The sequence below is a fragment of the Enhydra lutris genome, unplaced genomic scaffold, assembly GCF_002288905.1.
Source record: "Enhydra lutris kenyoni isolate GAN:26980312 unplaced genomic scaffold, ASM228890v2 scaffoldscaffold12, whole genome shotgun sequence".
Taxonomy (NCBI): domain Eukaryota; kingdom Metazoa; phylum Chordata; class Mammalia; order Carnivora; family Mustelidae; genus Enhydra; species Enhydra lutris.
In genome coordinates, this window is record NW_019154096.1 from 28,994,887 (window position 1) to 29,019,653 (window position 24,767).

Below are 24,767 nucleotides of genomic sequence, written 5' to 3' on the forward strand. Positions count from 1 at the left end.
GTATGGACACAGGGGCATGGGTGAGATGACCTCAAGCACCCTCCTGTTGGGGTGAGAGTGGGTAGGTTCCAATTTCATCTGTGAGTAGCTTTAAGCCTGTTTCCCCATGTCCTCTCCTGCCAGTCAGAGAAGCCTTCTAGGAGGGCCAAGGTGAAAGGTGGAGAGGGCAGTGTGTCATGACTGTGAGGACCTGGGCACGCTTCTTCCTTTTTGGGCAGGAAAGGCAGACAAAAGTGGACAATGGACCAGAGAGACTGCATCCAACAGAGAAGGAGAGAGGAGCATGAGGAGCTGGTCTGTGGGGCAGTAGGCCTGGAAGATTCCCTTTGATCCCCCTTATCTCTGGAGGGCAAGCCTTCTCTTTTGGCCTGTAGGAACTTTTGTTGCAGCATTTCCTGACTGCCCCCCACCCCCAGAGTAAACACAGCCAAGTCTCTGTTCTTACAGCTCCACTCTGCTATGTCCGCTCCTCCCAGCAGAGAGAGGGGCAGGCGGGTCGGCCCTCAGAGGTCAACACCACTCATCAGAACGCTGACAAGGAGGGCCCGTATTACAATGTGTTGGCACCAGGCCTGAGAGACGATGACGATAGCCACAATATGCTTAACCACGACCATAATTATCATCAGCTGCACAAACAGGGGTTTCTAAGGGCTGTTTGGACACACAGAACAATGAAAACAAAAGCCCTGGGAACACCCCCTCAACAGAGGTGAGAACTCCCATTATCAGTAGTTCTACAGAGTTGAAGCAGTTGCAGTGCAATGGGTAGGATGTGAAGTCTGGCACTCAGGATCCCTTCTCTGTTTGAATGGTAGCTTTACTCACTGGTATGGAGGGAGCAGGGGAGAGAGGCCAGTTAAGGCCAGGCTGGCTCTTAGTTTCTAGAGAAGATTGGTGATAATGTGACAATGAAGTGGTATGTGGTAATAGCTTCCTGCAACCTGGGGATGGAGGCATGAAGGCAAAACTTCTCAGGGGGAAATTTGGTTCCTTTCAATTGAGGATAGGCATGAGCTGCCCTCCCAGCCTGATGGAGGAGGCCTGATGGAGGAGGCAGTAAAGGTCGCCTTTCTCTTCCACCTGAGGGGAAGGGGTGTGGTGCTGGGGGGGGGGGGATGGAGGTGGAATTTGACCGCATGGATGACTTTGGCTTCACAAATAAGACGGGAAAGAATAAGAGAAACCTGAAATTTGGGGACATCATTGATTCTTCTTCTCTAGGGTTTATTACTGTAAGCTGGGATGCTTTTAGCTGAGCCAGCATTTTGTTATAACGAAATTCAATTCGCTCTTCCTCCCACTACAAGTGGAAACTCCGCCCCACCCGGTGTCTTTCCAAGCTCTCCATTTTCCCCCTTCCCCCCAAAGTTGGGGAGGGGAGTAGGGCCAACACCCCTCCTCCCGGCAGTTGAGGACAGTTATGTAATCCGGATTGTGAAATGGGAAATGCCCGCTCTTCATGTCCCCGGCTAACTAAAGACTCAGATGGGGCACCCCTCATGCGAAGCCCTCCTTCCCTAGCCTCCCCCCACTAGATTAAAGGAGTAGAGTTCTGGGCTTGGAGTTTTGGGGGGATGCTATTCTTGGTCCCCTGGGCCCTCAGGGGGGCGATGAGGTCCTGGGGTGCCCCGGGGGCCATGGGGGAAGTCAAGGGGTCAGGCCATTCCGTGGGAGCGCGGGACGCTGGGGGCTACCTCCAGCAGCGCGTGACGGCGGGTGGGGGGGCGTGCCTAGGTTCACCGGCTCGAGGGCCTGCGGAGGGCAAGAGGCCGGGAGCTCAGCTGAGCCCGAGTTCCAGCGCCCGGCCCGCGCCTCGGGCTTCCGCCGGGTCAGCTGACTATTTAAGTGCGGAACTGCGCGCTGGGCCGTGCTGCCCGCCGCCGCGCTGCGCTCGGTGCTTGGCTCTCGCCGCTCCGCGCCTGCACCCGGTGCTCCGCGCCGCGCGTCCGCCCAGTCGTCATGGCTGGGCTCGTGGTCAGTGGAACTCAAGTAAGTCCGCCAGGACGAACCCCGCCCTCGCGTGGGGCAGTCGGTGTGGGGAGGGAGTGCTGGGGCAAGGGGCCACCCCGAGGTTGGAAAGGCCCCTTGCCCCACCGCAGGCGGGCTGCTGCGTCTCCAGCTGGCGACTCTTTCAGGAGCCCAGGCCCGCCCTAGTTTGGTGAGAGCACCACCCCCTCCCCCGGCTGTGGGAGAAGAGGGCAAGGCCCCCTAGGTCGACAAGGTCCCCTCCACCTTCTCTGTCCCTAGTATTCCCTGCTAAGGCCGGCAGCGCTGATTTCTCCATCAGGCAGAGGGGACCATGCCCACAGCTGATGGTACTTTTGGGGGCTCTTCAAAAGTGTGTCATTTAATAATCAGAAGAAAAGAACTTGGGTCAAAGAGAACATTTTAATATATGCGTCCTTGTACTAATGAAGTTGTAAAGTATAAACATTAGGGGTGTCTGTGTGTGTGTGTGTGTGTGTGGTTTCTTTATTTTTTAAGGTGCCCAGGATGGCAAAAGTGCCTAGTTCCCGCTAAAGACCATGAGAATCCTAGCGCATTCCGACAGGCTCCCTAGGTTTGGGGCCCTCACAGCAGACTGCCTCTGGACCCCAAGCCTAGGCCGGTTATTCAAGGCAGCTAGAAGGCTAAAGTCCCCCAGTTTTATTTTGGCATCTGATTTCTCTTTAGTTTATTATAGGGTTGACATACCATGTTATATTAGTTTCAGGTATGCAACAGAGTAATTTGACAATTCGGTACATTATACGTGGCTCACCACAAGGGTAGTTAGCCTCTGTCACCATGCAACGCTATTACAATGTTACCGACTATATTCCTAATGCTCTACTTCTCATCCCCCCGGGACTTTTCATAACGGTTTGTGCCTCTTAATCCCTTTCACTATTTGCCTATCCTCCCACCCTCCCCCCACCCCCTCTGGCGACCACCAATTTGTTCTCTTGTATTTGAGTCTGTTTTTGTGTTTTGTTCCTGTTTTAGATTCCACGTGGAAGTGAAGTCATGTGGTATTTGTCTTTCTCTAACTTTTTTCACGGAGCCCAATAACCCTCCAGTTCCCTCCATGTTGCCACAAATGGCAAGCACTCATTCCACACCTGACTTCTGGAACTGGTGTCCGAGGAATGGCAACATTCCAGTTTCAACTCAGGGTGACAGACGCCTAGACTCCCTTGCTTTCAGCCCTGTAGTGGAGCCTCAGGTGCTCTCAGTCATTGCTGGAGGGATGCTGGGCCCAGGGGCCTTTTACCTTCTGGAAAAGCCAGGTCTCTCTTTTTAACCTCTGATTAAGCCAGCCCTCCTCCCGCCTTTCCTTGCATGCCCTGGAGAAACAGTTCTGAGGTTCTGAAGCTCACCTCTTGCCTTGCCTAAGGCAGATAGTGTCAGGCACAGTTAGTTTTTTGAGATGACTTTGGGCAAATGTTTCCACATTCTCAGAGTTTGGAAGTGAGAAGGCCAGGGAGGTACCAGCCTGTGAGAAAGGTTAAAAATGATGGGTCTTGCTTAGATGGCAGGGAAAAGGGCTTTTGGGAGTTAACATGTCCGCCTAGAAGGAGGAGTTGGAGGAGAAGGCCTCGGCCCAAGAATGTCCCCTTCCCCGCAGACCCTAGGTCTCTGCATTTTAGACCCAGCATTCATTGGGTGAAGCTTCTAATAACTTGGAGCACTTGACGGGAGGGGTAAGAACTTGCCTGTGCCTCCTTCTCTCTTCCCCTGTTTCCCTAACTTGATTATTTTCCTGCACCCCCCGCTTTTAGCCTACTCCAAAGGGCTCAAAGGCAATTATTAACCTGTGGGTGAGGCATTTTGAGCATTAGGGGACTGTTCTAAGCAGATGGAGCTGCTGGGGAGGAGCTGAGAAGACAGGCTGAGGAAATGCTGCTGGGGTGTTAGTCTCCCAGGTCCGGAACCTCCTAGGCCAGTGGGTCTGAGTGGCAGCCGGGGTTTTAGGTGTGGGCTTTTTTGCTTTGTTTTTAGCGTTCTGCCCCTTTTAGTTTCTAGGGACAGCCATAACAAGAAGTAGTTCCTGGAATGTGTGTCACATGGTACTTCTTAAATTTTGGTTGAGCCTTCTTAAAAAAAAAAAGCCTTCCCATGAGCCCTTAGTATTGATACTGTTCTTATTGCAATGTTGCCTAAATATGCAAACATACTACCAGATAGAACTTTTTCTAAGTTCATGGAAACCTATCCCCCAAATAAAGAGATGGTTTGAGGGCATAGAAAAAAAAAAAAAAACAAAACAAAACCAAAACATAAAACCAAACATACCACCACTGAAACAATTGAATAAGATGGATGATGTTTTGTTGAAATTAGGTCATTGCTTTCAACACCACTGTGGGCTGACTGCTGTTGCCCTGGGTTTTAGGAGTTCCACGGGCTTCTATCAGCCCTCTCTCCACTCTTCTCTGTAAAATATTTTTATTCAACATGAATCTGAATTCATTTGGCCTTCTCTTGGCTTGAATGCAACATTTATATCAGCATAAAGTCCTTAATCTTCTTTTTCCACCAGTTTATGACCAAGTAGTGGCATCGATACAATTGTAGATCTAAATGCAAACGTGGAATTCGGATCCTGAAATCTTGTTCCCAAGACATGGGAATAACAAATCCTTTAAGGGTATTGGTCTGATTCACCTATTTACTGAGTGACCAGTAGGTGCTGAGGACAGTGCTATGTACTCTTGTCATTGCTCTAAGTTAGTTGAGGATCTGTGACTCACTGGGCTATTTCATGAGGATTGACTAGCTAACAGCCAGGTGTAGGCATTTAATACATGTTAGTTCCCTTACTCATCATACCTTTGGGATGCGGTTAGTGTTAGACTAGTTTACAGAAGATGAGACCAGCTCTGTGAGATTGTGAGCCATCTGGGATAACACAGCTAGGAAGTAGCAGCCCGCAACAGTTTCTATTCTGACAGAGCATTCACTACCACACATTTAAAATCCAGGATCTTCCACTCCTGGGCTGATTATTATCAGAAAATAATCATCGTCATACACAGTCGACTAAAACTTCTACCATGCTTAGAGATGTCCAGAGGCCCAGACTGTCTCAACTGCAAACAGAAATCTGTAGTCCCTGTAGTTGAGTAATTCCCTGTGGCCTCTGCTCAGGGGTGCTGGGTATGTGTATGGGTGGAGATTTTGCACAGACCTTCTTATTTTCCTCTCTGGTATCCCTCTATGGCTGGGTGGGGCCAGGGCAGGGGAATCTTCATCAGTTTTCATTTCCCCAGTAATGGTGTCCCTTTCTGTTACCATTCCACACAAGGCAGAAGTCTTGTGATACCGGAGACCTAAGGTAGGCAAATGAGAAGTACAAAACTCGGTTCTTCAGTCTAAAAGTAACTCACTAAAGGCAATGGCTCTTGTTCTGGATGTGCTCTTGCTTCTGTGGCATTTAGGGTCTCTTAATCTCGATTTCCCTTATTTGCTCAAGTAGCCAACTAATTTTGGTCTGGCTCTTTGGGCCTTGTTACAGTAGGTGGGCCTCTGCTCCAAGAAGCTTCCTGATACCCTGAGAGGTAATGTCTTCCACTCAGGAGTACTTGTTAAATAGGACTTTGTTCTCATTGTGAGTGTTGGTTGCAGTGCCTGGCAGTGGTTGCTAGCTGCTTTTAAGCCTTAAACCTTGTCCTGCTGATTTGGACCCTTAAACGTGGCCAGCCTAACTCGCATCTCTAAATGCCCCAGTTTAGCCTGGGGTTGGTGCGGTGGGGTGTCCAAGCATGCAGATGGCTTATCAGGTTGGCTTTCATCCCAAATTTTAGAGACTTGGTCTCCACTGTGGAAAAGAGTTGTGCTTGAGTTTTCCTGGGATGTTGTGTTAAGCTATTGTAATAAAACAAGCTGATACGTCTCGTTAGGCATGTGAATGATCTGTAGGCTTCATGGTGATGGCTTCCTTGGTGTTCCTTTTGCCTCTGAAAGGGGATCCTACAGAAGAAAAGGGGGAGCAAATCTCTCTCTACCTAGGTTCTAATGCTCCTCTAGGGCTCTCAACATCCTATATCATGAGGTAGGTCACAACCTTTTAGCCAGGAAGATGCATTTTTGAAGCCAAAATGTGATGATAGATGTGCCACTGGTGTTTATTGATCAAGAAAATCCACATCTTGGGGCGCCTGGGTGGCTCAGTGGGTTAAAGCCTCTGCCTTCAGCTCAGGTCATGATCCCAGGGGTCTCTGCTTAGCGGGGAGCCTGCCTCCTCCTCTCTCTCTCTACCTGCCTCTCTGCCTACTTGTGATCTCTCTCTGTCAAATAAATAAATAAAATCTTAAAAAAGAAAAGAAAAGAAAAGAAAATCCACATCCATGTGTGGATTCGTAAGAACTCCATGGTGCCCAAGTTGGAAGTTCCTAGTTCTGGTGCAGGACTTTATCATTACGAAGCTCTCTTACAGTGGGCATGCCGCCGAAGTCTTAGTTTCTTTGTAAAAACATGAGGGGTTTCAAGAAACGGAGTCCCTACGCGATGGAGTCCTTGGTGAGTCTATAAGGACAGAGCTCAGTTTCTACATCTAAACCTCAGCCTCTATGCTGTATATACCACGGAGATCTTGAATAATGATCCCTATGAGATTGGGTGCATGATGTGGTGAAAGGGATGGGTTTTCTGGTGATTTCCATGGGCCTGCAGGGTCACTGTGATATTCTACTACAGAAATGGCTGCTGATCGAGTGGGCCTCCGTAGGGGAATTAAAGTCCCTAGATTGATTGGGGCCTTATATCCCCAGTCTCTTCTTGTTGTATGATTTCCATCTGTGTTTGGAAGCAGAAGTTTATTACCCAAGGAGTTCTGAGGAAGGACAGGTCCCATGTAGAAAATGGAGGTGGCTAGATTGAACTTGGAGACCTTTATTTTTTAGTCTGTGTCTTCTGGAGTCCAACTTATTTTATTGGAATCTATTTTTCTGTCCTTTCTCCCAAACTTTCTCTCCTCGAGAAATGAAGTTACTGAGGGCATGAGTACAGGATACTGTACTGTGCCCATTGGATAGAACGGGGCTGGGAGCAGACTTGAAATTGAGTGTAGGAAGGTACAGTGTGTGTGTTTTTGTTTTTTTTTTTTTTTTTTAATAAGGCTGAGTCCTATGGAAGTGCTATTTCTGTAGTTTTAGGATTGAATATTAGTAATCATAATTTCAACCTAACATCTTGAGTTCTATATGGCCACCATATTCTTGTTCCCCATTGGGAAGCATAACCCCTGGGGGAATCTTTTACTTATTCCAAGACATTCTTACCTGTATGTGTAGGAGGAGATGCATTTGGGGGGTAGGGGAGGAAGGATCAAGACTGTAGTCATGTAAGAGGCCCAAATTTCTACCTGGCGGCTGGGGGTAGGGAGTCCTTTAGGGAAGTATCCTATATTTTGATCCACTGGCCAACTGTCACCCACGGGTTTGTTTTATGGATTTGGAATTAGTGCCCTGTGGTTGAATTGGCAACTATCTGTAAAAAACGTTTTTCAAAGATTGAGTGGTTGGAGATGTGAGAAAGCCCTCTGACCTTCCTACAATCAAATTCTGGCATCAAATTTCAATTCAGCTTCTTAATATTTGGACATACACTAGGTTAATAATGATGATAAAATAAGTAAAGAAAGGCCTAAGGGAACAGCTCTGCAACTCGAGTGGCGTTGGTTGCAAAAGGCTCCCTAGAGACTCTTCTAGGAAGCTGTGGCCACCCTTCGTTTCCCTGCTGCCTTCAAATCAGCTTTGTACAGAGTGCGGGGGATGTTTTATATGGAGTAGTAATAGGATGGGATTGGCGGTCTGGGGAGGTTTTCTTGTCCAACCCTATTTGTTCCAGCACCCTGCAGGTTGAATGCTGGTAAGTGCATCTGCTGTGTCTTTTATGAGGTAATATGCATAACAGGGTATTGGGGGGGGGGGGGGAGGGGGACAGAGGAGGAGAGGGAGGAGGAAAGCCAGAGGGGCAGCTGTTGGAAAGGCCCCTGAGCAAGAGGCTGATTGCTGTGTTTATATCAGCGTGCTCTGACATGGGGCCTTTTCTGGACACCTGAATCTGGCCAATTTTAGTCCAATTTCCATTGTGCTGGGATTAGTCTCCATCATGCTAAGGGTACCAGGAAAGGGGAACTCTTGGCAGAGTCCCTGAAGCCCCCAAAGCTGATTTGATCAGGAAAACAGCCCCAAATGGGGCTTTTGTGTGTGTGTGAGGAGCGCATTGGTTCAAAGTCGCGGAAGCAATCTTCAGATCAATGATTCCGGGTTGGGAGCAGCTGGGTGATTTCTGATTGCCACATTGTTTCTGTTTCATTTAATTTCCAGGTGTCCTTCATAGGCCAGGACTGCAGAGAAATTCCAGAGCACCTTGGAAGGGACTGTGGACATTTCGCAAAGAGGCTTGATCTGAGCTTTAACCTTCTGAGGTATGTACCCTTCACAAGATGCAGACCAGGCCAGGGAGGCCCAGTCCCCTGGTCATGGCCCGTGGGTGCAAATCACCATCCAGTTCTGCGTCGGGTGTGGGGGCTCTGAGACATGTGAAATCACACCCCAAAAGTGGGCCTTTGCTTCAGATGAATCTTTGGCTAGCCTCTTTGTGCCACTGAAAAAGCTGCGAGTGTGGACATCCTCCGTCTCCTCCAAGGTCCTACAAGGGGGACCATCATAGTGTTACTTTGTTCTTTACCTTTGTCACTGATGACCATGCAGACAAGTTAGAACACTTTTGGGGAAGGAATGAGATGGAGCCAACAGGGGCATTTGGGGGCGTTTAGGAATGCTTTTCAGGATAACCCCATCTCCCAGAGATTTGCTGAATCACAGGTAAGGTGCATGTATGTGTGTGTGTTCTTCCTTTCATTTTTTTTTTTTTTTTAATGAATTGGAGCCTTAAATATTTTGTGATGATTTTTCCCAGATGGTATTTTGAAGCCATTCAGACACTGTTGACATGGGGCAGGAGGGAGGCGAACTCTAACAACTGTTCCAATCTTGGCAGAAGTTAAGTGTGATCTGTATTATTCCATTGGAAAATATACAGTGATTTCATTTCTTCATTGAAGTTATCCATTGTGACTGGTTTGGGGGCTTGGAAGAGGGAAGTAGGAGGTACTTGGAAAGCAGATAACAGTGGGATACATGAGCAGGGGTCAGGGTGGTGGTTTTCCTAATAAGCTGATTCCATGTAGGGCTTTTCTTCTAAGTGCTCCCTTGAGAACTGTGCTGTCCTCCAAAAGGAACAAACTGTCTTGGGGTAGAAGGAGAGACGAGATGGAATCCCATTCCAGGGCTCAGGCATTTTTGTGTTTCCATGCCTTGGTCTTTTCTTTCCCAGCCTCTGAGTTAGGACACTTGGGAAATAACAGTTTGAGAGAAAATGGACAAAATGCAGGGCGTGAAGTCACCAGCAGGTAGAGGGGACTTTAAACTGACAGAGCTTTTTGGGCTGGTCCTTACGGAGATGCATGGTCTTTAGGGAAGGGGTGTCCAGAGGGTTATGTAGAAAGAGAGTGGGCACTGAGTGTGTGGGTTCAGAGGTTGGTATCCTTCTGGGGAGATAGGGAAACTGAAAAGTCAAACTGATGTGTAGTGTGAGAGGATGCCAAACAAAGAAATGCTGACTCTAAGGAAGTTAAGGAGGGTCGTCGGTCCGAGGATAGGACAAAAGGATAGGATAAGACAAAAGTACACAGCCTGGACTGGATAGTGCCTGGGACAGGTGTGTCCCTTAAGAAGTTCCCCAGTGCAGACTCATGGAGAGGGTTTCTTTGCTTGGTCATCGGAAGGCACTCTTTCTGTGTGACTGGCTTCCAGAAGCTTGGGGCATTGTGGCTCAGGCTGTGGCTGCCTTGCTGGTGGGAGCCCGGATGTGGGTTGGAGGAGGCTGGGCCCCATGAGGGAGTGTGTCAGCAGGGACAGGTCATGGGACTGAGTTGTCAGGTCTGAAGAAACAGAACTGTCTTTGTCAAACTCGGAGGCCCTGCTTCCCTTTAGCAGAGAAGGGGCTGGACCTTGGGAGGGGTGTGTGTATGTGAGAGAGAGAGCGCACACGAGAGAGAGAGAGAGAGAAGAAGAAGAAGAAGAAGAAGAAGAAGAAGAAGAAGAAGGAGAAGGGAGGGAGAGAAAGAAATGAGCAGAGTCAGTGGTGAGAGGGAGAGAAATGAGCAGAGTCAGTGGTGAGAAGGGGCTTGATGTATAAGGATTTATCATGAGAAAGGACAGGTTCTAGAAGCAGGGCAATTGAGTGAGAGGAAGGTTAGGAAAACAGATCTGGAGTGAGGGGAGTTGTGAATTTAATTCTCCTTTGTTGAGAGGAGAACATTTCTGTAGTGTTGAGTTTGAGGTGCTGTCCCATCTGGTCAGGGGCCTGTTCCTTTCGGTGTGTGATCTCCACACTGGGTTATAGCTGGATGGGGGCAGGGATGAGCAATGGAGGGGTGCTCACATGGCGTAGACTTTAGGAGGAACAAACGTGGGGCGCCTGGGTGGCTCAGTGGTTAAATCCTCTGCCTTCGGCTCGGGTCATGATCTTGGGGTCCTGGGATCGAGCCCCGCATCGGGCTCTCTGCTCAGTGGTGAGCCTGCTTCCTCCACTCTCTCTCTGCCTGCCTCTCTGCCTACTTGTGATCTCTGTCTGTCAAATAAATAAATAAAATCTTTAAAAAAAAAAAAAAGGGAGGAACAAACGTGCAAAGAGGAGGAAAACCTTCTTCTTTACATGTAGATTATTTTTAGCCTCCCAGTTCTCCTCTGCCCTGCTGTTACTCAACATTGGGTAGTTCCAGAGCTATTTTGTGCTTATACTCCAATATGAATGTCTTAAGTGGCCGTATTGTATTCCTTCTTGCCAATGTAGTAGTTAAAAGGGGGGCACCAGTCTTCAGTTAACCACTCACATGAGGAACATCCTTCTCTGTTGTCTTACCATAAATTCATAACCATACACCATCAACATTGTTAATTTTATTGATAAAAGTAATGGTTCTGCTGATTCTTCTATGGCCACTGTTCATGCTGGAGGGAAGGATGTTTAGGGATTTATAAGCTCTAAACTTTGGTTTTAAGTCCCTGTACATAGAAAATTTTATCCTATTACCTTGTGAATGTTCTCCTTGTGAATGTGAATGTTACCTTGTGAATCTTCTGCTTCTTTTGGATCTGCCGATAGTAAATTGGTTACCTGTCTATGCAGAAGGTTGCGGAAATTCGAGCTGTTTTTGGGACTCTGTACTGGGGAAATGAAAGTCTCTGGAGCTGGTGTGTGCCCTGTCAGGTTGCAAGGTGAAAATCGAAGCAGGGAAACATGTCCGAATGAAACTTCTGGCTGCCTTAAAAGATACACATTCTCTCCTCTGCCCTTTTAGCGTACATATCCCTCCTGGACATGATTCCCATGGACAGATGATTGCCATCCACACTGGAATGGGGGATAGAGGCTTTAGGGAGCTCATCAGGTAATGCCTAGGAGGAGGAATGTTGCTCCTTGAATTTTAATGCATTAATGATCACGAGTCCAATGTCTGCATCTGCATGAAATCGTACTGAGATCTTATTTTTTGAAGACTTTTTTTTAATAGAAACATGATCAACATAGAAATGTTAAATGCAAAGTATAAGGAAACGGTCTTTCTTCAAGTCACTGATAATCTTACCACTAGAAATCACCACTGCTGACACTTTATTGTCTTCCAACTTCTTATAATGCCAAATATTTAAAAATGTGCTGTTGCTCACATTGTGTTGGAAGCATTTTCCTATCAGTAAATACTACATTACAGTTTTTAATGGTTTCTTATTTCTTAGTGTTAGACATTTAGATTGTTTCCAGATTTTTACTGTTAAAAATACATTATAAATATTCTTGTAATGCTCATGAATAGGACTCTGATTAGTTTCTTGGGACAAATTCCTAGAGACAGAATTGTCAGAAGGGCCTGATAAAGATGTCCGATTGCCCTCGAGAGGTTCTACCTACCGATTTCTGCTACTAAGAATATTTGAGAACCCATTGTCCCAAACTCTTCCTTGAACTTGTTTTTGAGGTTTTCGTATTTTATTTTTACTGTGATCAACAAAGTTCCTATGCTTTGGGCAGTGCTGGTTGCTTGATCTGCTCAAGGCAAAGAGCTTGTTAATGAGCTACTCCAGCTTCAAGTTTCCTTTTTCCCCAGATTGGGAAGGGACAGAGTTCTCCGTGGTGCCCATCCCACACCCCACACCCCCAAGGGCCCTGAGTCCCTAGTGACTGGAGTCGGTTGCTTGCTGAGCTGCTTGAACACAGCGGCAGAGCAGGGCTCCCATGGCAAACAGTGATAAATACACCTGTGTCAATCCGGCAATAAAATGGAGAGGGTTTAATTGATCTATGGCAACAGGAAGCTTACGTTTTAAAAATCAAATTATTTGCACTTGCATCTTATTTAGCATCACTCTGATAAATGTACTCGATGGGGGGATTGTTGAGGAGAAAAAGGTAGGAGCTGGCTTGTTGCTTCCCTGGCTTTGGCCAGGATGATGAAAGTGAAAGGCAGGAGAGCTCTAAAGAAATGGTGGCTCTGTGACCCTCACCCCCACCCCAGTGAGGTGGACACTGGAGGTGCACAGTAAGGGCTCCAGGGATGGGCACACCACCAGTCGTGTCTGATAGGAAGTGCCACATGAAACTGGGCCTGGTAACTTGCTGCAAAATTGGGAAAATGGGCAGGGAATTAGAAGGAACGAAGGCTTTGTGGTTAAACACCATGGCTTGCAATCCTGTCACTCACCAATTGCCTTAGGCTGACTGTAGAAATTGAGTGTGTGACTGTGGAAAGTGCCTAAAAAAAAATTACGTGACACATAATAGGTCTTCAAGAAGCATAGCTATAGTTGGAGATAAAACATGTTGTTAGGGAGGCTGAAAGCCTAGGCTGAATCCTCCACAGGGGCCAGTTCAATCCATGGTAGTCATTGGGGTTCCTGATGGACATTCAGGATTTTCTCTCCTTCTGAACATGGAATGTTGGCACATCGCTGCTTCCTTTGGTGTGACCAACTGGCAGAAACTTGGAAAGCAAGTGTGCGGTTTGCCAATTACTTTTCTACCTGCTGTAATCACTGGGTTCTGACTGTAAATGAGCAAAACCCTTGGCTTATCCATGTTGGATGTCAGTTTTAAATGAGAACAATGTAAGAGTTTAAGGTGTTTGTTAACACAGCATAACCTAGCCGATGCTAACCACTTACCTCAGTTCTCCAACTGCCTTTGACATTCCATAGGCTCAACCCAGTTGTCTTCTATGTATTTTCATCTTTGTCTGTTAGGAGCATACCTTTGTTCATAGTACAGTGGGAATGGGTCAGCGAAAATTCCCCAACCGGACTCGCAGGAGAACAGTTCAAAGGGCATGTTCTGTTGACATAGGCCTTCATCAAATCATTTCTTTGCAGCCGGGAACCTTGTCCGTACTTGTTTTTAAAATGCAAATGCAGTGGTCTTACTTGGAGAGCATGTTGATCGTGGGGTGGAGATGACCACAGAGCTCATGTCCCTAAACCTCGAGGGGTAGAGATGGTGGTAGAAAAGATAGACTTTAGAAAGATAAACCGTTAGTGAATTTTCAAAATAGTTCTAGGGCATTGATGAATTCCAAGGAGGCAAGGGTCTTTGTGTGTCAGAATGAGTGTTCTCAGTTGGGTAATGTTGCAAAAAGCATCTTTTTCGTTCCAAGAATATCACTGGCCCTCCCTTGCATGGGAGCGGGGGAGGGAAGATCACTAAGGGAGCAGGTATCAGGGATTAAACAGTACCACCCTCTTCCTCATCCAAGAATGTCCTGCCTTCCTGGATTTATAAACCTCTGGGCAGGGAAAATGGGTTTTGAGCCACTGGGTAAGCCTCGGCTGGGGAAGTGGTGGAAGATTGGAGAGGGTTGTCTACGGGGCTGTCATGATGTTCAGCTTTCTCATAGATGATGATGATCCCTCTAACTTTCAGTGTGATTTAGAAAGTACTTTCATAAACAGTGTCTCCAGATTGCCTACTGTGTTTGTCTCTAGGATAAGAAATTCCTACACTTTCTTGGAATGCCTTTTATTTCCCTTCTCAACTGTTTTACTCCCTCAGAACCTTGGGTTTAATTTCCCTTTCTTTGTAAAGTTTGTCTCCCTGAGCTGTTTGAACTTGGGCCTCACCGCTCTCCCTTCTCCATCTGCCCTGCCGTCTATCCTGTGGACAAAGCTGCATGCTATGTTGTCAGGGTAGCAGTTGGAAGGAGTGGTGTTTTGGGGGAAGGGGTAGCGATTGGGCAAGCTTTACCCTTTCAGACATTGTCCTTCTTGGCCCTTCAAGTTCTCAACCACTAAGTTCTGTCAGAATGATGGAGGTAGGGGTTCTCCTAGCATTTAGTGGCTGAGGCCAGAGATGCTTTGCAGGGCATGGGACAGCCTTGGGCAAAAAGAACCCTTTGCCATGCTAACAGCGTTTGGTTGAGGAAGACCTCTGAATCTTGTCCCAGATAGGTTGTAGAGTGACTCTCTTGAGTTCCACAATAAAAGAGCTTCGCAAATAAGCATTAAGAGGGGACTGGCTTCACTCTCCAAAGGAGTCCAGGGACAAGGTATCAAATGACTGACACTAGTCATGTTTATTGTCTTAATAACCAATATTATGGAGCTCTTACTATCTGCCAGAGCTGAGCAGAACACGTCAAGTGGTATTCAGTCTTCCTAACAGCATTTACAATGTGACTATTACTACCCACAGTTTACAGACGAAGCAACGGAGACCCATACTGAGGAAGGAGTTGGCCCCATACTACCCTGATGGTTTAATGGGAGAGGGGGGATTAATTGGCCGTGGGGATTTGACTTCATTTCTACAGCTACTCCAAACTGCTTCTTAAAATATAAGATGTTGGTTTTTTGTGTGCGAGAAGATGGGCAGCCTTTTCCAAGCCTGTATTTCCTTGTGCAGGGAAAAGATTTCCTTTTTTCCTTAAAGTTACTGAGCAGCCTGCGGAAGCCACCATTGTGGGGTCACAGTGTATTCTGCAGCTCCAAACTGGGGACCTTGTTGGCTTCCGTGTCCAGTCTGTTGCGTTTTCTCTTCTCCTTCTCCAAAAACCTGGTTTGGAAACATTGGATTTACAGGACCTCATGGTAAGACCTGGTCTGGCTTGGAGGTGGGAGGTTCCCAGGAAACTCAGTCCCTTCTCTTCTTGCCTGCCCCTCCACCCTGGGCTGTGAGGTATGGCTCAGATGAAGGCCACTGTCATGGGAAGTGGCTTGGCAGTTGCTGTGGCTCTCTGTCCCAGCCTTGGGATGGGGACTCTGAGACCCACTGCTGCATGCATGAGGGTTGAGTCTGGAGAGACCAGAAGGGTGTGTGTGTGTGTGTGTGTGTGTGTGTGTCCCGGTCTGTACTTGCCCATGTATTCACTCGCATCCACACACCCACCATCTGAAAACCCTCTTCCCTCTGGTCTCCTCTGGGGACTGCAGTGTTAGTCATTTCGGCTGTTCTCTGCTCCTTTATGATGAAAGAGGAACGATTATGCCTTTTGCTGGGTGTCTGTGTTTGATTGCAGGGATAGAATAACTACAAATTCTCCCCGGCCAAGACTTTTCTAATAAAAGGTCTCTGCTCTCCCAGCTGCTTTCCCTTCCCCTTCACACCCCCACCCCCATCACTGCCCCAGCACAAGGTCACTTAAGGTTTTAAATGAAGGAGAGAGCCCCATATGTTCAGGTTTTTAGGGTCTCTCTCTTTCGTGCTCTAAAGACCCCTCCTCCTCCAGAGCCATCATTACAGAGATCAGCTCTGTGCCCCCCACCTTTGCACCACCTCCCCTAAGCTCCTCTCTGAGTTTATACAGAACCCGATTTTCAGTATCCTGAGTGTCTGCTTTTTCTCTGGTTCTGAAAAAATAAGAGACGGGTAGAGCAGGGAAGACCAACAGAAGAGGTTTAAAACAAAACAAAACAAAAAAAACCCCAAACCATTCTTGAGATAAAGCAAGACTTATTAAAAACAATTGGAGGGGAGAACCGGAGAGGGGGTGTTAACCCCCACATGCCCCATTTTCTGCAGCTGGAGAAGTGTTTTAAGAAAATGCACCATTGTTAAACTTTTTTTTTTTTTTTTTTTTTTTTTTTTTGCTTGATGGATTTATTTATAAGGTAGAGAAATATTTTCCCCATAATTGGGTAACTCTTAATAGTAGCAATTGCATATTTATCAGTGTGAGGGGCTGTTATTAATGTAACTGTCAGGCCCAAACACATTTCTGCATTAAATCCATTTAGTATGTGCATTATTCGGGCTCGAATGTCACCGGGACATCAAAGCCCCGTAGGCATGGAGAGCTCAGTGCCCTGCTGTGGCTGCCGAACAGGCCCTTGATCAATAAATGTAACATGTTAATGCAGAGCAAATAGAATAAAAGATTTCTTTGACAAGACATGAAAAATCACCTTGTGGCAGCTGGCATGTGATGCCGTTTCTGGGGAGACACTAGCAAAGTTGATCTGACAAGTAAAGAGGAGAGATGATGGTTGTAAGGTGCTTTTGTTTCAAACTTCTTTCTTGACCTGTCAGGTTTTGAAGGCGCCTCAATGGCTCTTTTTTGTCATGTGAAAATTGTAGTCTTAGGTAGTTATGAAGCAGTTATCTCTTCTCAAATTGTGAATGCTGCTGTTTAATTGATTCACTTAGCATTTGAAACTGTCACGCATTAATAATTGCGAAATCCTGTAGATCCTGCTCTAGTGTGTCATGCTTAAATGTGTAGTTATCAGAAAATTAATATCCTTAATGAACCGGTGCTTTCAAACTAACATTGCATGAAATCTCTTTTGCCCTTTGATTTGCTGAAGCCACATCCGCCAGTTTGCAGAGAGAATCACCTCTCGACAGTTTGCTTTCTTGATGCCCGACAAATGCCAGCTTTGCTGTGGGTACATCGCATGCTCAATGACAATAAATATAGTAATTATACTGGAGTTAGTAATTAACATAATTGTAGTCAATTACGACAAATATAGTGCAGAGCTAAATAAATGAGAGGGGAGAAATTAGCAAGCTAATTGATTTATCTTTACTTGGTTTTCTATTACAACTGGCAGGGCTGTTTTTCTTGGGGTGCGGGGGGAGGAGAGCAGGGGAAAAAGTCCCCACAAGGATTGTTTACAAGTAACTGATTTTGTTTTGAAGTTGCTTTGTCTTTTGAATTATTATGCGTCACCCCCCCCCCCCCCCCCCCCCCCCCGCGTACAAGGAGGAAAAGGGAAAGAAAAAGATAATTTAAATGCCAAGAGAATATTTTTGTTAATTTAGCTACATCAAACTAGCTAAACAGAGACCAGCTAAAGCGAGACAGGATTTAGCTTTCAGTAAGGCTTGAGGAGTTAGAATTTTTTTTCCCTCCAGCTATTGCTCTGGTAAAAAAAAGTTTCAGGGTGTGTGTGTGTGTGTGTGTGTGTGTGTGCGCACACGTGTGTTCTAAGTCTCCATCAGTGAGGTGGTTCTTTGCCAAATAGTACATAGGGCGGTTATATATCCATGCTAATTTGCTCAATTTTGTGCTGCTGGCTTGGCACAAGAATTGGGCATGTTTTACATGGTTCAGCCCCTACTTGGTCTTGTTACATCTCCCTCTCTTGGTACCCAAGGAAGAAAAGGTGGAAAGCAGTGGCCAGTGTTGGAGAGGGCAAGGTGGGGGGCTTCAGTGAGGCCCCCCTGCTTACCTTTCCTTCTTTGCCACACCACAGCGTTCCCTAGGGTCCTGGGCTGTCGCACTCCTGAGGCTGCCTGGAAGGTTTTTGTTGGGGCCTCAGTCCCTGTTGGTTTTGAATTGGTTTATTCTGTGCTGCCTGGAGCCCTGGTTAATGGTGTTTACGGTGCGTCCCTGTTCTTTGTTCACCCCTTCCAATGTGACTGCTGTGCATGCCACGCGGGGAGCACATGTGCGTGTCTGGCGACCTGGGGTTGCATCATCACAGCCTGTGTTTTCTCACAACTTGGAGAAACAGGAGTTTTTTCTTTGCCTCATGACATGTGAGGGGCCAGGTGACCAGAGCTCTTTGAGGGTTGGAGTGCTTAAAATCTTAGTCTTGTGTTACCCAGGACTAAAATCCAGTGCTTTCCAGACATGGCCGTTCCAGGATCCGGCATCATTTCTCAAACTTCTCAATCCTCCCAGGTTATTAGCAAACAAAAATTTGTTTCAAAGACTTTGATTTCACCCTTCATCCTGAAGACTCCATTGGCTCTGTTTCTGCTGTGACACGAAAGGAGAGTTAGAGGCAGGCGTTTTACTTGTACTTGTACCTAGGTGCGTAGGCAGAATCCTGCAGGACCTCATGTGGAATTGAGTTTTTCAGAGGCACCAACATGCCACCCATATCTGGGAACAATAGGCTGTAGTTGGACACCACTCTGTGTGGTCATTCTTCACGCGTACTTCATTTGGATATCGATTTCTGATATGAAATATTTATATACAAGGAATCACTTAAATTATTGAAAGTTTGCCAGCCTAATGGCCTTTCTGATGAAGTCTCAAATTATTGCAGTAACAAATGTATGGACCCGAGGGGGAAAGACTTGGATCGTGGGTGGAGGAAGATGGTCTCTGGAACTCTGGCCTGGGTTGGATATGGGTCAATGAGACGCTGGATGATTCCTAGGTACAGCTTTGTTTACCGAAGAAAAGGTGCATTCTCTGTATGGCATACCTCCGGTGAGGGAACCCTACGGGGAACTCCCGGCAGGGGCAGTGAGGAGAGGGGAGAGATAGTGGACGTGCGGAGAAAGACACTTGTGCTGCTGACTGCTGTCCGAATGTGACATCTGTAGTAATTTTGTCCCCGTGGACTCCATGCCCCTGCTGGTTTTTATGCTGTTGACTCTCCTGAATGGTGCTCAGATGTGCAGCAGATGTGAGTGGGAAGAGCCTAGGATGATGGCAAAGGAAGCCTCTTTTCATTTTGAATACTGCAAAATTAAAGTTGCCCCCATCAGAGCTGGCTTCATTTTCTTTCCGTACTGCTAAGGAAGTAATAGGACGGGAGATAAATTAGATGTATTCTTTTCAAATAAACTGCTGTTTGCAGAGACACTGTTTCCCCCAGACTCTTTGCTGTTTCACTGAGACCTACACCCGTGGAGATATTTAAATATGTGTGTTTCGAGGTGCTTTATTTCTTGACATTCTAGTGACTTCTTTTTCTTAAGTTGGTTTGGCAGCAGCTCTGTTGAGGGAACTGAGGAAAAGTCACTATGGGCTGGAAGAACAAGAGAGAGGGGATGGAGTTAGTGGAGAGCTTTTGCTGGGACAAGGCTTTCCACTTTCCGAGAAGCCGAATGACTGGGCGTTTGCTTGCTGGCACGTCCGTTTGTGAGGGGGTTTTTTTCCGGGGCTTATTTTTCAGAATGGATTCCCTGTCCTCTCGGAGTGCATCCACGTGGTAGCTCGATCTTCCGGATTTACACCTCCCAAGAACAGGGGGTGATGACGACCCTGAGGGTGAACTTAGGAGGGTGGGATGTCTTCTCCTGTGGGGACAGTTGAATTGTGGGTTTGTCTTGGTTGGCTCTTGTGAATTCTTCCCAGATACCTGAGCCAGATCAACCTCACGGAAAGCCAATCATCCTTCCAGTTGTAATTAGATAGAACAAACTAGTATCTTGAATTCTGTTTTTGGAGGCGGGGCTCTGGTAAGAACCTGACCTGTGGTATAGAAAAATGGAGCCTGGTGATGACTCCCAAAGGTTCTTTGGTCAAGTGTCCGGTCTCTGTAGAGTACTGCATTGTTCCAGACTACGACACAGGGCCCCAGAAGGATGACTGCAGGTCATTTTCTTCTTCCTTCTTAGCTGGTGAGTGGAAGGCAGGACTGGGGTGACTTAAGTCTTGGAGGATGCGAGCAGTGGTCTTTCTCTTTCTTGCTGCCATGTAGAACTGGGTCCCTCCAGGGATGCACCTCTCTGTCAAGTAGTCTTGATGGTCTTTCGATGACTCACACAGTCATGACCATAGATGACCATTCAGCTAAGTGGAGGTGGAGAGTGCTCAGAATGGCAGGGTTCCCCCCAGGCTGTCTGGACCTTGGGTCATTGTTCTTCGGAGGTCCCTTCTGCTTGTTGTAGACACGTGAATATTCTGTGAGGCTGAGTTATCCCAGCACGTGGAACTTAGAGATGTGTCTCCTTAAACGCTCACATGCTCAGTGTGAATATAAAGTGAATCTGGGTTGAATTACTAGAACTACACAGAGCCACTGTCAAATCTAACCAGAGGACTTTGAGAACTTACTAGTTCTCTCTTACTGGGGAGGATAGTTACTGTTTGCCGTCTGGGAAGCTTGTTCTCTCTGAGTTAGTGAGCAGCTATGGGAAGCCGCATAGAGAGAAGGCGGAAACAGGGACTTGACCCAGGTCAAGTTAAGTGATAGCCCTAGTTAGCCACAGGACAACACACTTGAATTTAGTGCCACGAGTATACTATTGATCTTCATGCTCAAGAAGGCTTCAGGAGGGAGGACTTGGTCAAAGAAAATTTGAGGAAAAGCTTGGGACTTGAAGCACAGCTTGAAGAGAGAGCAGAGTTATTTCTGGGCAGGGCAAATAGCTTGTATGATGCTGGTGCCTTGGAACTGGGCTTGTCCGGAGTGGAGACGGTGAGATCCTGGTCTCTGTGCCCTGAGGAGTTTTGTGGGAGTCCAAGAGGAGAGAAATTGGAGAGGATGGCAAGCTCCCGGCCATCCATGCAGACATGTATCTCCTGTGCTATGCAGAATGGCAGCGGTTCTGTGATGTAGCAGCCCAGTGGGGAGGGAAATGAGCCAGGCCAGAGTCCATGGTGGAGGCCAATCAAGGATGGACTTGGGTGGGGGGTGGTATGTGTTCTCCCCCTCAGACCCTCACCCTGGAGTGACAGGCATGTGGCGAAGACAAGCCAGCTCCAGCTGGTGGAGGGCAGCCCGTTCCCAGGCTCTGCAGGCCTGAGTGTCGGCCCTGACACATAGATGTGGCAATTATGCTGTTTGAAGGGTCACAGTTAATGCAGTTCTTCCATGACTCCTGCTATAAGCACGCTGGGCCACTTAGCACCCAGCAAGGTTACTCAAGCACCCTGGGCTTACTCAGAAGGGGAGGAACCAAAACTTGAAATCTCATCTTTGAGAAATTGCACTTGATACTGTTGTCCCATGCCACGCAGTTTCTGTAAGACTGCCACTTCGGGGTGCATCCCTTCCCCGACTTGCACATGATTGGTTCTGGGAATGCCTTGGGGCCTTTGCAGTAGCTCTGCCTCCCGTTGGAATGTGAGCTTTTCCAGGATGGGATGACAGCTGCTTTCAGGAGAGCCCAGGGCGGACTTACACATGTCATACATAGGTGCCCCTCTGTCGGAAAATGCTATCTTAATTTGGGAATTTCTCACTTGCTAAAATGGATGCTTAAAAACATGGTATTAGTTTAAAAGAGAGAGCAGTGACAGTTCATCGGTCTGCTTAAGTTCTTATGGCAAGTTAGGCGTTCACGGTTTGAAGTATGTGGAGGGGAAGGGACTTTGCCAACGGCTTGCAGCTATCCGGTCAGTGAGGAGCCCAGACCCCAACCTCAAAACCTACATGCTTAGCTCTTATACCTTATTGAATGCCATTGTGTTTCCCCTAATCCTAATTCACTGTTGTCCTCTTTATCTGGTAAACTAGTATAGGTTGGTAACTAAATGGTAGAGAAGAAGAAATTGTCTTTCAGGCCCATGGAAAGGGAATAACCACCACCTCTTCACCTCACGAGTCTGGTGCTGTTCGGCTTTTTTCCCCAAACTTAAATTTGCCCTCCTCATTTTTCAGGGGAGATAAACACTGTAGCCTTTGGAGTCTTTACATCAAATATTAGTGTTCTGAAAGTCTGTAGAAAATTAGGCCGCATTAACTTTTATTTTCCTGTTCCTTTAGGAGGGTGAGCAACAAAACACAAACTCTCTTGCGCCCAAATAAGAGGGTTCTTGGGTGGGGTGGGGCCCCTGCTACGGTTCTTGGATCCCCCTCAGGTGTATGCGCGTCCCATTGCTGCTGTTGTCTCTGGACAGCCCTTTAGGGGGCACGAGGCTTTTCTCCCTGTTGGTTACAGGCAGAGAATATTGTCCACTTTGGAGAAGGTCTCTGGGTCACACAGGAGATAGGTTATTTGAGTGCATATGCTTTGTCAATTGCTAGGTACCACGTAACTATAGTTATTTTTTGCAGTTCTGAGATGTGATTGTCAAAACACTAGTCTAAGGTGAATAGCCTAACTTGATGTACGTGTAGATTGCAAAATGAATATCCCAACAGGTTTAGTTAGCATCCTATAATGGGTTATTAGCATTATATATATATGTATTTTAGTTATTTTTAAAAATCCTGTAAATGAGCAACCGAATTTGTGTTAATTTGAAGCTCAGTCATTGTTGGGAGACCAAAAAGCCAGAGGAGTTCAGGCACATGTCTGATCTGGTAGAAAAGCAATGAGCTCATGAGACAGGATGTGTGACGGTTAGTCTTCAGTCCATCACAAATTACTCTGAGATACTGAGCAAGTCATTTAATCTGTGTTAATTTCCAAATGGAGGTAGTGGGCTCCTCTATTGAGGTTATACAGATCAAATGAAATACTAAATGTAAAAGAGTTTTGTTCCTGTAGGTGATGTACCAAAAGAGCTGGCTATTTCAGAAACAGTTGACTTCGTTTTTGATCCTTTAGTTTTTGAGCAGAATGAGCTTTAGGATTATTGAGCTTGGGGTCCTGTGGCATTCGTTGTTCGTGACTTGTGTCCAAATCAAAAAGGAGATCCTAGTCCTACAGTGTGTTTCCTTGCAAGGAACATGTGACTGTATTCTAAATCTAAGTTGCTCCCCTCTCATTTTCTTGGCTTTACCACAAGTTTTATGTAATTTCTGATCTACATTGAATTGAATGGTTCTGTTGTAACTAACAGGGTCTGTTAGCTTTTTTTTTTTTTAAAGGGGCTTGTTGGAGCCTTTTCCCAGAGGATAACTAAAAAAAAAAAAAAAAAAAAATTACATTTAAGCAGTGTGCAGGGCGGTAGAATGTGGAGATTTGAAAATGATTTACTACTAAAGGAAAAATGTACTTGTGGAGTATAAAGTGAGATGGTAGAGAAGGTAAGGAGAGAAGCATGGGCTGGGTCATCTAAAGCGAGACGGCTCTGGATTTTATTAGTGAAGACATTTCTATTAGGAACTGTCTGAAAGCACTTCCGTCTGTTGCCCCTGTGAACTGTTGGTGCCACGCTGAGTTGGCCACTGTTCTCCAGCCCCTCCTCCCACACAGACAAACAGTGCTAATGATAGAACATGAATGGTTCTGCAGCTACCCAGCTATCTCCTCGGACCCCTCCAACTCTGAGGATTTTATACCCTTTTAACCGATGAGGGAGCTGTGGCTCAGATTGAGAAGTACTATGCCCAGTGTCACAGGGCACACCTGAAAGCCAGGACTCACCTGGACCCCACTTACCCTGCTCCACTCTCCCCATGGTACGCCACACTGTGCTTGATGGAACCACATGTGGTCAGAAGGAAATTTAGAGGTAGGGTGGTTGAATTGAGTGATTTTCCACGTTATTTTTCTGGTGGCAGAATACTTACTTGTCAAACAGTTCTATATAGAAAAACCATTTTGGGATAAGGGTTTTAATATTTTCTGAAGGGAGCCACCAAAAGTGATGAAGGTTTTGAGGTGATCTCGAGGTTTGGCAGTGAGGTTAGAGACAAGTGCTGTTTTCTAGCAGTCCTAGCGTACACATTATTCTTGGATTTGTCTTTCTGCAATACCTAAGGCTAACTAAGTTAAATAGTTGCGAATGGTAAATTTTCTCCCTCCCCCCCCTTAAATGTCATCTTGTAAATATCAGGATATTCTTTAATAGACAATTTTAAGAAGAAACGTCAACATCTGTACAAAAGGAATTAATTTGGCAGTACAAGATCATACATAGGCTGTTGCCCTCTAGGGTGTTGAAATTTGGGTATCTAACATGTTTGAGAGTGCATACTGGACTTAAATTATGGTTTAAAAAAAATGGCTAAAGTAATTCAAATGTTAAATTCAAATTCAGTCACTTGAAGAATCTCAGAAGCCCCTTGCAGTACCCTGGGGTTCTATGGAATAGTGTGAAAAACGCTGGTTTAATACTTTCTTTTAACAAAGGAAATGGAGACCTAGAAAGTGCAAATGGTAAGGTGGTGCTAGGGAACAGGAAATCGGACCCAAGAAATGTTTACTTTTTAAAATTAGTTATTCAAGCATTGCTGGTGCTTTCTCCTGGTTATAACGCAATATATGCTGGTTTCATACAGATTTTTAAAAACATGAAAAATATGCAGAATGAAATAACCTGTGATCTTATTGCTGAACAATGAACCACTAATTCTACTTTTGACACTAGATTGCTTATAACTTCTTACCAAATTAGGTTCAGGCTGTATATACAGTCTTGTATCTGCTTTTTCCCCTCTTAATGTTGTATCATGTGATTCCGTTTTGTAGGGTAATGTGGTCTTTCAGTGATTGTATAATATTTGTTCCATGGATGCACCATCATAGAGCCGTTTTCTTATTTACATATATTTAAATACCGGTTTCCACTTTTAGGTGTTCATAAGAAATGCTGTGATGATCATCTTTGCCTATAAATCGTGGCTTCACTGTTCTCACTGTTTCTTTAAGATAATTTTCTGAAGAGTGGAATTTACTGAATTAAAAGTCATGGTAACAAC

At 46.2% G+C, this 24,767-nt stretch overlaps 1 protein-coding gene across 1 annotated transcript in view; it reads left to right on the top strand.

The window, feature by feature from the left end:
• The first annotated feature begins 1,889 nt into the window (after positions 1–1,889).
• The window catches only part of LOC111144823 (leucine rich melanocyte differentiation associated), a 1,056,167-nt gene continuing 1,033,289 nt past the window's right edge, over positions 1,890–24,767 (top strand). Inside the window, exons 1-2 of the mRNA XM_022499322.1 lie at positions 1,890–1,992; positions 8,316–8,416. Coding sequence (XP_022355030.1) covers positions 1,963–1,992; positions 8,316–8,416 — 131 coding nt within the window. The 5' untranslated portion in view covers positions 1,890–1,962. The remainder of the gene's footprint in view (positions 1,993–8,315; positions 8,417–24,767) is intronic.